At 35.9% G+C, this 19,722-nt stretch overlaps 1 protein-coding gene across 1 annotated transcript in view; it reads right to left on the reverse strand.

The window, feature by feature from the left end:
- LOC111057901 overlaps positions 1–19,722 on the reverse strand; it is a 656,398-nt gene that overhangs the window by 281,158 nt on the left and 355,518 nt on the right. Inside the window, 1 exon segment of the mRNA XM_039431312.1 lies at positions 13,841–14,396. Within this exon segment, the coding sequence (XP_039287246.1) occupies positions 13,841–14,396 (556 nt within the window).

Below are 19,722 nucleotides of genomic sequence, written 5' to 3' on the forward strand. Positions count from 1 at the left end.
TGAGTCTGCCACATTCTTGAGACTTGTATGGGCGGACTGGTCCCGTTCGCTTATCTGGGCAATCTACGCCGACAATTATTTATTATTAGCGCGTTACCTGTTGGGTTGGGATGGGTTTGGAAGGGTTGAGAAGAATACTTCTCGTGGGCGGAGACAGCATTATCAACATCTGCATGCTAGACAATACCCACATGGCACTGGATGCAAGAATTAAATTGAATCACTGCTTTTATTTCATTCCTGGAAGGGCGAAGTTAGAGCGCAGCCGGCCCTCTCTTACACTTAACCATATATCTTGTTTCATCAACATGAAACAGCTGTTATGTAGCTAAGGTGAACGTGATATTTTTGAGCTCAAAATTTAAGTGGTTTCATTCTTTATTTTGTAAATTTGAAGTTTGTTTCATGTTTTTACGAAAGTCTTACTATTAATCTATCCAAATTTGAAATTGTTTGTTTTATTCTAATCTATATTCTCATATTGTGATTTAGTGTAGAAATTGACATGGACATAACCTATGTATACTATTTGGACAATTTGAAAATAAATTAGGAAATTGGAAAAGTTTAAGGCAATAGCCTGTTTTTTTTCTTTTTCGATCATCGTATTGTTTGTGCTAACTGAATAAATAAATAAATATACTTGATAAACATATTCATCATAGAAATCATTGACAATCAAATGTTATCTAGTCTACGGCTTGCCTACAAAAGTGAGTTTTGTAGTCACTACAAAGCTAGAGGGGAAGAAATATGATTTATTCATTGATCTGAGTTTGTTTTTTAATTAATTTCCAATTGGCTTGACATAAAACATCGAGAAGTTAGAAAACACAAGTAGAATACTGATATTATAATGATACATACTCCACCCTTTTTCCCTTGATTTATTCACGAATTTAAATTATTTTTCATATATTAATTCTCAATTGCCTTGGCATCACCTATCGAGAAGATTATAAATAGCCCCTTTACGTCATACTATACAAGCAGAACACTAATATTATAATGATACATACTCCACCCTCAACCTCTTGATTCATTCATGAATTGTTATCATTTCTCATATATTAATTTTCAATTGCCTTAGCATCAACAATCAATAAGATTGAAAATAGCCCCTTCACGTCATACCGACGTTGTGTAAAACTGAAGTTGCATCGCCTTTTTTGGCCATCAGTTAAAAGCGGGTTCGATTGGGCAAATACCTTACTGTAAACCACTTGTAAACGTTCTGTTGTGTGTTTGTGTGAGTGTTTGCACCTGTTTAAGAGTGTCAAGAATGTCCGAGCTATTACGCCACTAGGACTAGACGCCTAAACTATTCAGTTGATTTTGCTTTCGATCTGAAGAAAGTCGTAGAGCTTTGGCCTTAATTCCAATAATGATCTAGTAGAAGATAGAAGTGAACTCATTGCCAGAGAAAACCTATACTATGATTGTTTAAACTTGTAAGTTTCATTTTATGTCATTACCTAGACACTCTTTGCTCTTCACTCTGAAGGTGAAAACAATAGCACAAGCTGAAAACATCATCTCGCGCTAGAAAAATGTAATGTTGTAACATCACCTTCAACTCACTTACTTTCACGCATTGCTAGGTCTAACCTGTTCTGTGTTATTGTAGAAGCATTCATGTTTCTCTAGAGTGACTCAGCATAACCGTGAAATGGTCAAACGAGCATTGAGGATTTTATATGGAAACCTCAAGTCATCAAAGCTTGAATGAACTTGTAGGCTGCTCAGTTCTTCTGACATTATTGGATTTGATTATTCAAGACATGGAGAGAGAATTATGAAATATTTCAAGTATTGGATAAAGTTTTGTAAGTGAAGTTTACGAGGATTGAGGGTTTCATGAGGAAGCCTCAAGTAACATGTCATGAAGTTTTATGAAATAACTTTTTCTGACATTATTAGATTCGATTCTCCAAGACGTACAAAATTATGAAATATTAATTTGAAGTATTGAAAAGAGTTTAGTTGGTAAAATTTACGAGCATTGAGGATTCCATGAAGAAGCTTCAAGTCATCAAGTTTGAATGATTTTGTAGGCCACTCTGTTTTCCTGGCATTATTGGAATCTATTTTTCAAAATAATTATGTAAAGACAATTATGAAATATTTTTAGTGTTAGAAAAGTTAAGTAGTTTATAAATTGATTGAGAGCAAGATTTTGTGGGTGTGGAATAATTCAATTCTTGTTGGGCGGCTTTTACTTAAGTGACTCCGTATCGTAATGTATCACGATACAGTATCGTTACAGTATCATGACACAGGAAGCGGCCGGCTGTTACATGAGTGACTCCGTATCATGACACTGACCTTCACCACTCAACCACTATACCAAGTTCAACGGTTCGTTGTTCGGCTCACTCAGCTGCGTTCTGCGTTGTTATTGGCTGGCTGCAATGTTGTTCACTTCCTTTCTACCTATCTTCACCGGCTGTGAGTCATCCTCAATAATCATCATCATATTATCATCAGTCCTCAGTCATCCTCAATAATCATCATCATCATAATTATCATCATCCTCAGTTATCCTCATATCTGTCTGCTGTTTCACTTTCGTTCAGTTGCTGAGGTTTTATCATTTATTTAGTAGTAAAATGCGTTTATCTAGTATCAGAACAGTCACATCTGATAATTCACTCAAGTTGTCTGTCGTATTGGTTGTATTATTGACAGTTATTTTTGTCAAATAGTTGTGAATGAATATAGCAAGTGACCACTCCTATCCTTCTATACATAACAGAATTCAGGAGTTACTTTCTTCAGAAATTTTGTCATAGATTTCTGCATTAATTTCTCCAAGTTCAGTAGAGAAATTCTGGAAGGGGTAACTATTATAGCTCATTCTATTACAATACTGTAGATTATATTATTCCACACAAAGATATATCTACTGAGAAGCAGCCTATCTTAATGTAAATTTTTGTGATCTTTATAAAAGTGTACTCGTAACGCCATTTGGACTATTTTTATCAAAATTAGGAAGAAAAACAGTTTCGGGTTTATGCTGTAGATTCTCTCTCAGTCATCAATTTGATATTGTGATTGTGGAATGTGATAGTTGAATAAATAGAAAAAATCGAAAGAATCCAATAAATCAGGTTAATGAAGCATAAATATACAAAAATTGTAACTTCACTAGCAGAAAGCGGGCAACACTACACAAGGCAATGTCCTACCAACGAACAGGACTAGCTCTGTAGCTGAACAGGTTTACGATCGATAATAAATACAGTAACGAAATTACAAAATAGTTATGTGCCTGTGGTTGTGTTTGTTCAATGAATACATCCACTCCACAACTACAAGGAATGTTTTATAATAATTGAAGCCCGGTAAGCACAATAATATTTCTCCAGTTATTTATGCATGGGAAACGGTTTATTCATGGCTTGATTATGCAGAGGTAAATCGGCAAGTTCACGAGTAGTGGTCAAGAATAGGCAAGAAAGAGAGAGAATGGTAGGGGAAAGACAGTAGAGGAAGAGAGATGGAAGATATGAAATGGTGAAGAATAGGCGAGGATTATAGTGGAAACCTGTGGAGGAAGAGAGATGAGAGATAAGCAATGGTCAAGAATAGGCGAGAAAGAGGAGAGGATGATAGGGAAAATACAATACAGGAAGAGAGATGGAAGATGATCAATAAAAGGTAAGTAAGAGAAAAGGACGATAGGGGAGGACAGTGGAGAAAAAAAGATGGAAGATTGCCAAGAAATGTGAGAAAGAGTAGAGGAAACCTGTGGATGAAGAAAGATGGACGATAAGCAATGGTCAAGAACATGTGAGAGAAAAAGAGAGGATGATAGGAGAATACAGTGTAAGAAGAGAGATGGAAGATATGAAATGATGAAGAATAGGCGAGAGAGAGAGGATTATATGGGAAACCTGTGGAAGAAGAGAGATGAAAGATATGAAATGGTGAAGAATAGGCGAGAAAGAGAGAGTATGATGGGGAAATACCGTGGAAAAAGAGAGATGGAAGATATGAAATGGTGAAGAATAGGCGAGGAAGAGTGAGTATGATAGGAAAATACAGTGGAAGAAGAGAGATGGATGATATGAAATGGTGAAGAATAGGCGAGAAAGAGAGGATTATATGGGAAACCTGTGGAGGAAGAGATATGGAAGATAAAAAATGGTGAAGAATAGACGAGGAAGAGAGAGTATGATAGGAAAATACATTGGAAGACTGGAAGAAGAGAGATAGAAGATATGAAATGGTAAAGAATAGGCGAGAAAGAGAGAGTATGACAGGAAAATACAGTGGAAGAAGAGAGATGGAAGATATGAAATTGTGAAAAATAGGCGAGAAAGAGGAGAGTATGATTGGAAAATACAGTGGAAGAAGAGAGATAGAAGATATGAAATGGTGAAGAATAGGCGAGGAAGAGGAGAGGATGATAGGGAAAATACAATATAGGAAGAGAGATGGAAGATATGAAATGGTGAAGAATAGACGAGGAAGATAGAGGAAACCTGTGGATGAAGAAAGATGGACGATAAGCAATGGTCAAGAACATGTGGCAGAAAAAGAGAGGATGATAGGGAGAAGACAGTGGAGGAAGAGAGATGGAAGATAAGCAACGTGGTAATAATTTTACCTGAACTGTTGTTACCTAGATATAGCATCTGACAAGAGGCGTAAAACATTGAAAACTGCGCATGCTCGATTCTAATAATTAGTGGCGGAATCTCCTTTGATTACTTTGGTCTTTTCAAGAACAGCTTATATTGAAGATTCCTGTGAGTGTATGCATGTATTTATTTAAATAAATTTTACTTATTTATATACATTCATAGAAACAATATTATTGATTCAAGTATTGCATGTAAGGATGTATTGCATTTTGCGTCTCTCTGTCAATGAAAAAATGTTGAGGTGGCTTATTTCTGTAATCTGTGATTATAGAGATAAGACTAATAAATAGCATTACTCGTTAGCCTCATGTATTACAGGTGATTCAGACTTCAGATTATCTCTTAACATTGAGAACTACTGTGCTATCATATCAATGACAAAATGAAGTATCACTCAGGAAATTACTGTTTAGATGTTTGGATGTTTAAATGTTTAGATGTTTATATGTAAAACGGCTCTAACGATACTCACGAAATTCAGAACATAGTAGGTTTATAATATAAAGATTCGATTGCACTAGGTCTCATCCCTGGGAAAACTGGCTGAAGGAAATTAGAAGGATATTATTAGACTATTCATCCTTGGGAAAACATCTGATAATAATTATTTCGTCGTCTGTTTTTGATGGAAGTGAGTGAGCGAGTTCATGTGTGTGGGACTGTGTCAAAATTATGACTCAGCTGTTGAACTTTTGTAATCATTCAATCAGGTGCCGGTTGCAAAAAAGCCGGGTTATTTTCAATCCAGATTGATTCCAGTAGATCCATCTTTTTGCAATAGTCTTCTCTGATTTGGTTCACGTAAAGTTAATCAGGATTAAAATTTAACCGTCTTTTGTGCAACTGGGCCTTTGTGAGGGAAATTTTTACATTCCTCTGGGAAACAATCTCAATTTACTGTGATTAGATAGAACATTTCTGTATGAATGTTATTATAATTTCTTCTTTCGTAATAGATTTTTTATGCTTTTGTACTCCAGAGCGAAGCTCGGTCCCCGATATTGATTTACTACTAGGTATTGTCTGTATGTCTGTCTGTCCAGTCCAATTTTTTAACAAAAAAAACAACAGTTTAACAACAGTTAAATGTTTAAACAGTTAAATGTTTTTTAACAACAGTTATAATCGATTGATGGAATTTTAGAAAACCAATCAATATTGTGAAAACTCCCCAATTGATTCCGACAATAACATTGTTAGTTGGGTAAGTGCATAACTTAATGCATCAGTCGGTGCACCAGTGAGTGCATCAGCTAGTGCATCATTTGATGCACTCACGCGTCCTTGCGCGTCACTCGCGTTTCGATGTCGCAATCATGACCACCGGAATCGTTCAGATCAAGATGGCATCCCAACGCGATTTCAGTCGCATCGCGATCACGTGGGTGGGAACAACAATCACAACAACAACCACAACAAAGCAACAACAACTCCAATGGGTGGCGACAACGCGATTAAGGTGTTGTTGCTTCCGTAGAGCAACTGCAGTTTGCTTAGCCCACTAAACTCAACCACGCGACCTCTGACCCTGAAAATAATGTTGAGGAGCAACAGTTGTAGGTCATCGAGAGCAGGACGGTGAGACCAACTACTGCCTTGTGATAGAGAAGGATGCCACTATACCTCCTGAAGATGGCTCATACAAGGATGAAGCTATATCACCTGAAGATGTATACAGCGTAGAGATGGAACAAACAAGGATGGTGCTATACACCCTAGAGATGGAACAACAAGGAAGCCACTATACCGCCGGAAGATGGCACAAACAAGAAGCTCCCAGCCATAATGAGATGTACCATATGGTCAGTCCATCTACACCATCACGAATATCCCCATTCTCACTCCTTCGCAGATTTATTACACTTTATTAAACATTCAGCGTCCGAAACAAGATACCGAAATCGGGACAAGATAGATCCATTATGAACTCTGTGTACCTGTGCATACTGAGAATTCCTGTACGTAGCAGTTCGGAGTGTCACGATCAAAATCCTCTAGACAGTCATTTTTGCGCCAACCCACTAATACGTCGTCCTGACTGACATTATTTCTTGAGGAGTAATAGGAGAAAGCTGGAGGTACCTTAAGTAGGGTGGCTTATTTTCGAAAATAGTTTATTATCAAGATAAAATTGTCAGTAAGATGGGGTTCAAGTTCCTCAAATTTATTGGAGAGGAAAGATATATTCATCATTTTGAATAGAACATGATTGGAAACTGAAATTATTTTCAGTAATTTCGGTCAAGAATATATAGCTAATTATCTAAATTTGTGCTATATTGTAATTTAAATGATATGAGTGGAACAAATAATGGGAATTGTGTCTTATTTCAAAAATGGTTTCTCATCAAGGTAAATTTGTCAGTAAAATGGAGTTCAAGTTCCCAGATTTATTAGAGACAAAATATAAAGGTGCGTACAGATATACGCGCCGCGAACATGAGCAATTCACTTTCAATCAGCTGACTATATATGTATTTATACAGAAACGGTAAGATACGGATATAAAAAGCTTGGCATCAGCTGATTAAAAGTGAATTGCTCATGTTCGCGGCGCGTAAATCTGTACGCACCTTAAGAGATTCATCATTATTATTAGTGGCCGTAGTCGAGTGGATCAGATGCTGGCTTTATGATTCAGAAGCCCGGGTTCAAATCCCGGCCCGGGCAAGATATTTATCTCGGGCCACTCCCGTGTTTCGGATGGACACGTTAAGCCGTCGGTCCCGGCTGCCTAAAGCAGTCGTTAGGTCATGTCAGAGGCCCTGAAATTGATCAGCTGCGACCTGAAAACTCTGACACCAGACCTGAGCCAGCCAGGTCACTCGATATTATTATTATTATTATTATTATTATTATTATTATTATTAGAAACTGAAATTATTTTCAGCAGTTTCGACCAAAAATATGTGATAAAACGTGCTATTGCTCGCTTAATATTTTAGGATTGATCATTCACCATTTGAAGAAACAGAATTCTGATGATACTGTGAACCAATCATATTAGGAGAACTATGCAAACCAATTACTGTTGGAAAATACCGGAAACCACGACTGGAGCTCGGCTAATAGTTGCAGACTAACAATCGCAAATGTTACTGTCACCTGTTTGCAATCATCCTGAACCCCAACCATACTCGCTCGCTCTCTCTCTCCCCCAATTGTAGCGACCTCGATAATCAGCTACAGTTTGCGCCAAGTTGTAGGGCTAACTGGGTCGGTCATACCCTTCTCGGCAACTTCCATTTAGGGTTTGCAATAATGGGATCGACCCACTCACAGAGATGGGATCCGATAATTTATTCCAATTGGTTCCCGCTAATATAATGATGGAAAATAGAATACACGTGCGAATAACTCGTGAACTGGACCTGTAAATAATCATTTCCCTATGGATGATATGCACCATTACTCCTGTTCTATATACATGGCCTTAATAAAGTACGGTAAGTATTGCCACAGAAAAATAGATTCTACTTGTACCCTCTTTAGTATCACCAAGGTACAGATGTGCCCGTTAGACAATTGCAAATGTCATGCTTCATTTGCCATTGGTACATCACATAATTAGCCTACTGAATCAATCCGTTGAAAGGTCAATAGCATCCTAGAAATTGAGAATAATGTTCGAATCAAGTATACGGTTTTGCAAAATCGACTTCAGACTATAGTGACACAAACTACCTTGATAGTGACATAGTTTATCTTGTTGCTATCCATTGAAAATCAAGCAATTCAAAAGGCTACTCTGTGATTATGAGTAATGACGAAAATGGGCTAAGAATCTATCATTCGAAAACCTTCATAATCTGATGATTGGATAATTAAATCAATGATCTTTAAAATAATCACATCCTCGAAATAAATAACAAATTATCAAATAAGAGATCAATATCAAATATTATTTATCATATAAGATTTATTGTCTCTATGTTGTTATTTGTTTATTTATGTTTGTTACAATATTTCTTTTCCATTGTTACTTTTGAATTTTAAATGTGCAACCAATTTGTATGAGCCAAGGCTCTTGAACGAATAGAATGATTTTATTTTTTTTTATTTGAAATAATCACATCTCAATCTTGGAACTTATCATATTGTATGATAAATTAGGAAGAGAAGAGAGATTGTCAAAAACCACAGATTTATTGATACTTAGAAAGACCGGTTTCGGTTATTACACAATTCAATCTCTGATAAACCGAAACCGGTCTTTCTAAGTACCTGTGGTTTTGACAATTTCTTAGTCTTTTTCATTCAATATGAATAATTACCACAATATCAACTTCTCAACTACACAAAAAGAGAAGAGAGACTTGTAACAAACAAATCATTTTGTTCTTTCATGTTTATTAGTTTTAAAATATTATTTATCCCATTTTAAATTCATACTATCATTTTGATTTTGTTAGTTACCGAATTTCTCTTCATTTTTTGTTGTTCAACGGTTTCCAGCATGACCATGTTTGGAATACTGAGGTGTGCCTATCCTCGGCCAATGACAGTCGAGCTCAAACCTGATTGGTCGACAACTGACAGCCAATCGTAGGGCTTCACTCATACTATATTCTTCTACTCAATGTTCAAGCTTTCCGATTACTTTGAGATTGATACTGGTATAACAACCGAAATAAGAATCTCAAATTGTTCCAATAAATTGATGTTCCTAATAATATTGAGTAGTTTTCATTCAATATGGATATCTACCATGATATCTTTCACAACAAATCAACAATAATCAATCAATAATCAAACATAACACAACTTCCAGAAAAGAACGACAGTATTCAGCCCAAAACGGTTCCAATTCTAAAGGCGCGTACAGATTTACGCGCCGCGAACATGAGCAATTACTTTTAAACAGCTGATGCCAAGCTATTTATATCTGTATCTCACCGTTTCTGTAAAAATACAGATATAGTCAGCTGATTAAAAGTGAATTGCTCATGTTCGTGGCGCGTATATCTGTACGCACCTTAATACATACCACAATCTGCAACTAGTTTATGTTTGAAAACACAGAAAGTCTTGTTCAATTCTGATTTTATAATGATTTGACTCCGATTGATAATGGGACACTCTTCCTCAAAACTTCAACTACTCCTCAGACCGGTAAAGAGGAAGGTTCAAGATTAAAACAATTTCACTTTCAATATTGAGTACCAGAACCGCATGTTACAAGAGCTAATAAGATGAAAACTATCAATAAATTTTAGTGCTGAATTCCGATACGGAATGAATTTTAAGATTTACCTTGAGTAAGTTGTTTTCCTTCTAGAGTACCGCGATAGTAAATAGTATCCTTGCCTATTTTCTACACGTTTCAATAATTCATCCATCTATCTCCCATTAATGTTCCCTATAAAACGGTGTATGCAGTATAAGGGCGAAATTTTCTGAAATATGAACCTCAATAACACATTTCACACGACGCTACGTGACTGCAAATTTTAACAAGAGGCTTCAAGCAATTGCTTCAGCATATGAGGAGAAAGTCAAATACTACTTTATCGACTTGTGCTTCAACCGTGTATGTAAGATAATTAATTTTCTCAGTAAATTTATTTGCGCTGAAACTGGAGGTAATTGTGAAATTGATAGTACTGTGATGCCTGTTGCGCTACCCCCTAGGCCATTACGGTATATTATTTGGAGTCCTGTCAATTTGTTCTCCACATTGCTAAATTACCTGGAACTTCATCGACTTTTACTCCAGACTGACAACTGATAATTTCTTCATTTCAAACTATTTCCTGAGTAATGTGATCGTATATGGATATGAAATGAAATTGTAATGTAGAGCTGATCAATAAAAATCCTATTGAATGAAAAAGACTAAGAAATTGTCAAAAATCACAGATTTATTTATACTTAGAAAGACCGGTTTCGGTTATCACACCATTGTCAATCTCTGATAAACATTTTGACAATTTCTTAGTCTTTTTCATTCAATATGATAATTACCACAATATCAACTTCTCAACTACGCAAAAAAATAAAAATCATGATTGATAGTTCAGCTATTTTTTCGGGTCTTGATTTGTACCCCAGATCCCAAAACAAGTTTCTTGCCAGACAGTTTAATACCTATTCACCTCTAATAATTTTCCAATTTCTCCAAAATGTATGACTGTAATATTATGAGGGTGATGCTCACATAAGTTCTTAGGCTTGTGCTTGGTTTATGAGTGAGAGGGATGATGAGAGATTAAACCTAGATCTCAGGTTCAACTCTTTGAAATGTTGTGATTAGAGGTATATCCAGATCAGAGAGAATATACAAGAAACTTTGAATTTTCAATTTATTGACAATCGGGGTTCTACTCTTTGAATCGTTATGAATAGAGGTATATCCAAAACAGTGAGAATATACAAGAAACGTTGTATTTTTCAATTTATTGTCAAGTGAGTATAATGATACTGAGGGTGATGCCCATATAAGTTCTTAGGCTTGTGCTTGGTTAATAAGTGAAAGGAATGATGATGAGAGTTGAGAGATGACGACTACTTTTTAGGTACTCGGGACCGAAGCCTCTCCGAGGCTTAATCGTTGGTTTAATCGTAGGCTTAATCGTCTTCCTCCGGAAGACGGGGTGGCGGCCGTATTCATGTGATTGTGCTGTGGTCAAAAATATTTGCCCCGGTTGAGATTCGAACTCGAGTTTCCCTGATTGTTAAACCGGCGCGTTATCACTTACTCCAACGAGCCACCCAATAATGTTTGATGTTTTTGTGAAGGAGACAAAATGGGGTTAACTTAGTCTCCATAAATGGATGAATTGATGAGTTCTATCATAAAAAGGATTACTTCCAGACAGTTCAAGATGGGTGAATTAATAGTTTTTAAAGTTCTATTTAAATAATCTTCAATTTAATCTTTGACCAAGATAGAAGGCTCAACCAATGGGTTTTACCTTCACAAACAATATTCTTATCAAAGTCAAAATAGAATAGCTTATTAGTCTTTGATTGGGTGCTATAAAATTCAAGAAAAAATTAATCTCACCTAAAATTGAAAATGAGCTCGAAATTCGAGAAAATGTGATTATTCAATTGCAAACTGTTGGCAACTGTTAGTTCTATTAAATCATTCACTATGAAGAGATAGCAGACCTCGTGTGTCTCCAGCGTTATTGTCCTGTCACCAGCTGGCTCAGATCTTTATATAGTAGACTTGAGATGCGCCTGAACACTAGTGTCAGGTGATCAATTTTCATAACGGCAAGGAAAGTTATGTGAGTGCGCCACGCCAGATTTTTAGGATTTTAGTGGGGTGATTTCTCAAATTTAATTCATTTGCCATAAAGTTACAAATTCAACAATAACCAAGGAGTTAGTAACTGGCTGATGAGTATTACACTGTTTCAGATGGTGGATTCCAGGTCACACTGGTACTATGGATTCTACCCTGAATCTTTTAATGACATAACCACAGGAAATACATAAAAGCTTAATGAGACATCAGAGAGGAACTTTCACAATGTTTAAAGCAAGGGAAGTTTGCAAGTTGCAAAAATAGCGACCGCAAGAGTGTGAACCGTGACAGGCAAACATACACAGCATGTACATACATATATGAACACACATATACAACTTAATGTGGGGAGCTGGCAACATATATGCAGAACACAAAAGTGCATAAAATATACCAGGAAGACTGCAGCGAGAAAGTATGCGGTACCGTAAATAACTCAACGTACAGCTCTTTGAAATAGGGATTACCCTCTTGGAATAATGTAAAGAAGTAAGACTGAGTACCTCAATAATAACTGTTCGATGAATTAAGGGTTGTGGTTTTTAGTTGGTTCTGACCAGATTGGGAAAATTTTAGAAAAAATCTATCAGAAACTGTTTAGCACCGTATTGGTAACAAAGCTTGAAACCCACTATAATCATTATTTATCTAATAAATGTAAAACCGTGTTCAAACTGAACAAATGTTCGACATACATGTTCGGCAAACATGTCCGTTGAGGAGCTCAGGGACAAACATTTTAAAAAGTTTGGACAATCATTGTTTGTCAAACAAAAAGTTACTGTTTTCCAAACATTTTTAGAGTTGACAGCTGTGCAACATAAAACCTGTTCTCCCCAATTACAAATATTTTGTTTGGTGACGCGTCCACACTGGCTACGGGCAAACATTGTTTGTCAAACATAATAAAATTTGCCCAAACTTTTTCAACGAACATGTTTGTCGAAGATTTGTCCAGTGTGGACACGGCTTTACTAGTATTTATTTCAATGGATCCAGATATTTGAATTCTGGGTTTTTCTGCATTCGAGCTCCTATCTTTTCTCAAAATAGTTTTCAAGTTATCAATTTCTAAAGGTGCGTACAGATATACGCGCCGCGAACATGAGCAATTCACTTTTAATCAGCTGACTATATCTGTAGTTTTACAGAAACGGTATAAGATATAGATATAAAAAGCTTGGCATCAGCTGATTGAAAGTGAATTGCTCATGTTCGCGGCGCGTAAATCTGTACGCACCTTTATACAGTAAAACATAAATTTCAAAGAGAATAAAGCATTATTTATGTTGGAAACTGAGTGTTGAAGTTCATTATAGCTTATCAGGACAAAGAGAGTTGATATAAAATTTCGATGTAAGAGTTCTCTAGTGATGAATATCTGAATTTATCTGAAATACAATATTCAAGATAAATCTATGACTATTCCTTTGGATTCGTTGATTATCAATTATGAACCCAGAGTTCTAATGTGATAAACATCAATACATCTGAATGTATCTCCAAAGACCTTTTAAAGAGATATAGACCTACAATGCCTGTATGCCTTCCCAATGATAGCTTTCACTTGAAATTGAAGGCCGCCATTGGGGTATTTTAGCACGAGATAATATATCTATATATTTGCAGTATTATAGATTACAAAGGCATTGGTATGCAATAATCTTATGGGTTGCCCCCTCAATGACGGATTTCAATTCCAAGTACGACACTAGCGCTGCATGAGAGTCTATGCATCTTTAAGGTCTTTGTGTATCTCATAAACATTCAGTTTCAAGATAAATTAGATTAAATTCAATGCATTCGATTATTGTTAATGAATAACCTAGGAATGGAAGAGAAGCATATATGTATTCAAATATAATCAAGATAAAACACTCTGAGTCTCGAGATAAATTTGAAAAATGAGAAAAGTTTGATAAATATCACTCACCAGCTCCATTGACAGGTGTCCTCTGAGCATCGTAGCCCGAGTCATCTGTGACATCCTCGTCGCTATCAATGTGCGGAATAGAGGAGTCCATCTCATAGGTGGGACATGTCTGCATACAGCTGTCTCTGGTGGGAGTCACCTGGCAGTGCGACAGACTGTGAGCCTGGCAATGAGGCAAGCTGTGAACCTCGCAGTGAGACAGGGTGACATCGTGTGTCAGCTCGTGACAATGCAGACACGGGAAAGCGAGTTCCTCAAGCGGTATCCTCTCGATCTCTCGATCCACCGTGATCACTAGATCGTGGAGGAGTTCAGGGAGATTATCGAGAAGATCCATTGCGGCGAGAGGTGTGTCGGGCAAGTTGGTGGTGGAGCAGCGGTGACTGCGGTCACCCATCCAGTAGACGACCGCCAGCTGGACTGGTCGGCTGGTGACACAGAGGTGGATGTCTGTGGGTTTCAGCTGGGCTGCTGGCAGTTCGCCGAGATGCAGCACCAGGCCGGAATCACCCAGACAGGTTGGCCAGCCTAGTGGGCCACAGCCGATGTTTCTCGTCTGAAACACAAAAAAAAACAATCCTCGTTAGATTTCGCTACGACATTACAAGAAATGAAACATCTTAACAGTAAAATATACTTGTGAGGTCTAGCACACAAAAATCATACAATACACGATAAATTTCCCCACGAAATAGCATCAAAATAAAATTTTATTCAATGACAACATTCACATAACAAATTCCGTTACACAAATGATATTACATATCATTGAATACAATACTGTTTGCTTGAGATAATTCTTGTCCGCGAACAGGAGTGAAATACATTCACATGACAGTAAACCAAGATAAACCTTTCTCAAACTGAACAAAAATCAAAACCCATATTTTGAAATCGATCAACCAAAGAGTTTGAACCAATTCTATGAAATCCATATTTAGAATCGTTCAATCATAGTGATGGATTTCAAAATGATTCTTATTATTTATGAAGAAATCAAGATCCACATTTCAAATCGATCACCCTAAGAGATTGGTTTAGAACAAAGAATATCAAAATCAACTTTCTAGAATCTTTCAACAATGGAATTTCGGAAAAAGTTTGATATTTCACAGTGAACCAGATTACATGGAATGCTACATTTTTACAAACCAGAACTTCAATAGTCTGAAAAAGTTTTAATAATGATTAGGGAAAACATGCCCCAGAAGACAGATTGGTTATAATAACCACATTTTGTAGTCTCTCCTATAAGTCTGTCAAAGTCACACGGAATAAAGTTACTAATAATGAGTTGAAAAACATGTCTGGAATAAAAACTTAATTTGAATCCATCACGAGGTTTATGGAAGAATAATACGAGTTTTTCTTATCTAGAAGGAAAAATATCAGTAGATTCGATTGTTATATATGGCTCAACAGAATATAGGAGATGACAAGATTGGGAAATATTAAATATCTATTGAGCCTATTCTGTATACACTGATGAGCAAATCTAGTAGGAGTATTTAGTTTGTGTTGTAAGAAGTAAAAATGAAGCATAGTTACTGAATATTTTCAATTTTTTCAACCACAAAATTATACCAATGATTGATTTGTGAAAAATAATATTCCTAGCCTGTGAGCATTGAAATTCAAACAGGAAAAAACCACTAGTAATTGAAAAAACTCGGATGCTAAAACAAGAAATAAAAATTCGCCCAATCAAGACAGAACAATAACTCTCGTTACTTGATACATCAAACTTCAAACATAATAATTAGAAGTGTATGTGAGCCTTCAGGCAAGAGGTCAAAGGTTGAATTCGTGTGCAAAATCATGTTCCTCAACTATGGTTTTTCATCACAGAGCGTGCCCTTGGGCTGAAACAATATCAAGGCTCAACAAGAAACTGTTCTCTTATTCTGTTCTTCTCTTTAACTCTCAGAAAGCCACATGAATATTCAAACGGCTAAAAAAAATATAATGGGCATAAACGAGCCGCAATCATAGCCTACTAGAGTGAACATGGAGTTTAATTACAGGGTACAATTTGGCTCCACAATTAGATTCGGATTAAATGAAAAACGTGGGAAATTCCGCTATTGTGAGGTCCATGTTATAATGGCAGTGGAGGAAGGTAGAAGAACAGTGTTGCCGATTCTCTGCCTTGCGAATTATAACGTGGACATCACTGTAGTATTTGATGTGACGACAAACGGAGGGCCTCTATCACGCTCCTGGAACTTTTCTTTGCGTTCTCATTGTAATTCTTCTGTGATATTCCAGAGTTTCCACGTTTCAATTAGAATAGCTTCATGTAATCATTCGCTGGAAGTTTGTCTGTGAGAACGTTTTCAAATGACATGAAATTTAAGGTCAATTTTGACTCTTTGGATATCAAGTGAATATCCTTGCAAAAGATAACTCAATGTGAGGAAGAGAAGACGTATACCTTTGTATATTTCAAATATTGTTTTCTGAAGTGGAAAATTCTAATCAGAATTTGGTTTTTAACTAGGTTTTATAGTTGATCAATATTATTTTCTTCTTCTTCTTCTTACAAACAAGGATTAGGCTTTAACCTGTTCCGACTCACATCTACCCAATTATTCAAATAAACATAAAAAATTCTATTATTGCCACCGCTTGCGTGGTCTGCCAACATCTCTTTTGCCTACTGGCTGATAATTATAGACTTCAAATGGTATTCTTTCAGCTGACATTCTTTGAACATGCTCCCTCCATTGATGCCGATTCTCCGTAACTCTTTCATTCATGCTGCAGATTTTCAATTCTTTCCTAATATCTTCATTCCTGAAATGATCTCTTCTGTCACATCCCTTGGTTCTTCGGAGAAATCTCATCTCGGCTGCCTGCACTGTACTTTCAAGTGGCTTCGTAGTAACCCATGATTCACTACCATAGAGGAGGACTGGAGCGGCCATCACCTTATAACATTTCATAATTGTATCGGTTTTAGCTTTTTTACCCAAAGTCTTGCTGATATCTCCACATATCATTTGGAACTTTGATATTTTCTCCTCAATATCTAATTCATCTTTGTAACTGATGTCACTTCCTAGATATGTATATTGAGAAACTTGTTCCAACCCTGTATTTTTTTTCAAACATCTTTATCGCCCATAAAAACAAAATACAAAATAAAAACTTACAAAAGAAATATTCTAGATTATAATATTATGCTATTTTACAAATAAATTAATATTACATGGCACCACCCAGCAAGGGCAAAACCCTGACCGCTCAGTGAGAGTATCAGCTGTTTAGACAATATAAAAATTTACTAATAATCAAAGTTACAAAAAATCGAAGTTAACAACAAATTACTAGTAACTATAATATTTGACTGATGTCAAATTTTTGTATCACCCACTTATTTATCTGTTCCATCCTCTGTCTACCCCTATTAGAAAGAGATTCTGACAATGTATTTATTATTAATTATTAATTACAATTTTTGATCTGACCGGATATTTGCCTCTGAATGCCATTAATAAGCCAATATTATTTTAATATACTTATTACTGACAATGAAGGTAGAATTTGAAACATGAATGCTACATAAAGCAACAAAATAAATAACTCCACACGAATTATTATCTAATTATTTATCTCGCAACAGAATAAAAGATTTTCCTAGATTATCTCAAGGCAGGTTGACAAACATTCACTCTCTATCACACTGGAAGTGAATTATAACCATATACAAATAACCTTTTCTCTACATCTTCCCTCTATGATATAACTCATATTGTCACCCCAGGACATATTCCACTTGAATACATGAATTTTGCATATTTTAATAATAGTACTTCAACCTCAAGTACCTTGAACAACTCCTAGGTAACCATCTAGACAAAGACATCTTCGGTATTTGTGACTTTCACTAGTTCCTGCTTGTAACACAGTTGCAAAGTACGTCGTTCTAGGGTTACGTACGTTGCACGACGTTCAAGTGCGTACTAGTGTCATCTCAAGAGTATTTTAATATGCATTTTAAAAATCGCGGCTTCTTAGTGGATTCAAGACAACGTAGCTGGAAATTTGCGACATATACAGTCGCTCACACGCACACACACACAAACACACCCATGCATGCATAACAGGGTTGAGACAATATCAGTGGGATGCTACTACAACTCAAGGATGGTATATAGGTGGTATATATCCTATATTATAGGCTACTCTCCTTCAGTACAACAAGGAATAGTCCACTCACTTATTGCATTATTTATTATCGAATCTAAATATCTCACATATCATAGCACACAAGTTTTGTGCATTGTTACTTCAATAATGACGAGACTACTTGCTGGAGATAAGATAAAAACTGAGACAGATTCAAGAGAGAGAGAGAGATTTGATTAAATTTGATTAATTGCTGTGCTAGACTCGACAGACTAATTGCACAAAATCTCAGCACAAAAGTCTCTCAATTGCACACTCCCATTGCACAAAGAGATTGATTGATTGAGTACTTTATTTATGTAGATTACAATATACACTGGCTTATACACTTATATACAATAGCTTACAATACAGCAAAATTATAGATGAATTTACAAAATATAAATAAGGAAATAATTATTGAGCTGTATATGATATGAAAAAAAAAATTTTTAATAACTATAGATGAAATAGATAATATTGTTATGCATCTACATAAATTGGCGGAGCTTTGGACATATCAATGTCCATTCTTCGGAAAGAATATTCTAAGTATTCTTCGAATATTCGAAGTATTCGAAGTATTCTGTATTCATGATACAGTGCATCATACAACATGATACAGTTCATCATAGTTCTGATACATTAGTGATTTCATACTTTACGGAGTTTAGTTTTGATTTTTCACAATAATTTTACAGTACCACATCCTATTATATTAAGCGAGCAATTTCTGTATTTATATATCTGGTTATTTTTATGTCTGGTTATTTTTATATCTGGTTATTTTATAGCTTCTGGTTATTCATGTTTAACGGATGTCGAAAACGGAACTAACGATTTTCACGAAATTTGGAACATAGTACTAGTAGGTTTATGATATAAAGATTCGATTGCACTAGATCTCATACTTGGGAAAACTCGTTGAACGACATTAAAAGGATAATTCATCCTTGGCTGAAACAGCTGTGGATATTAAAAAAGTTAGTATGTGAAAAATCAAAATATCGCATCCCCGAAATTCATAAGATGACATATAGCTGTGAAATATGAACACGATCATTTTAGAGAATTATTCATACCGAATCATTCAGAGAAATATTTCCCCGAAATTCATAAGATGACATATAGCTGTGAAATATGAACACCATCATTTGAGAGAATTATTGTGTTCTGTTTATCAATAAATAAAAATAACGAGCGAAGCTTGGTGCCCCGATATTGTTACATAATGGAAAAGTATCTCTAGATACTTGGATAAATCTCATTGTTATCTTTGGTGAGAATTTATTCGGGAATAAATCACGTGATGTGGATCCTCTGATGTGAACTATGAATACCTAACTCAACCACAGTTGATGAGCACACACGTAAATGATAATATGATGCAGGAAATGATATCCATCAATCGTCTAACGGTTCTTCAGTTTTCTGATGGGGATGCAATCGTGGGATGCGCTTGAAAAATGTGATCATTTCCCTCTGAAGATGGTTAAATGATCATAAATGACTGCTTTTATGTAAGGCATGTCCGTTATGTTGATGTGGCTTCAGAGGTTATACACTCATGGGCCCGTTATGATATATTCATAGGTGGGAAATGATAAGTATATTACCGACTGCATAATATAATATGTAGATATTTACGGGCTTTGAAGGCAGGTTGTAAAGTGAATATATTATTGCTCCAATGACAGTCGGAGCGCCATATA

Source organism: Nilaparvata lugens, chromosome 6 (assembly GCF_014356525.2).
Source record: "Nilaparvata lugens isolate BPH chromosome 6, ASM1435652v1, whole genome shotgun sequence".
Lineage (NCBI taxonomy): Eukaryota > Metazoa > Arthropoda > Insecta > Hemiptera > Delphacidae > Nilaparvata > Nilaparvata lugens.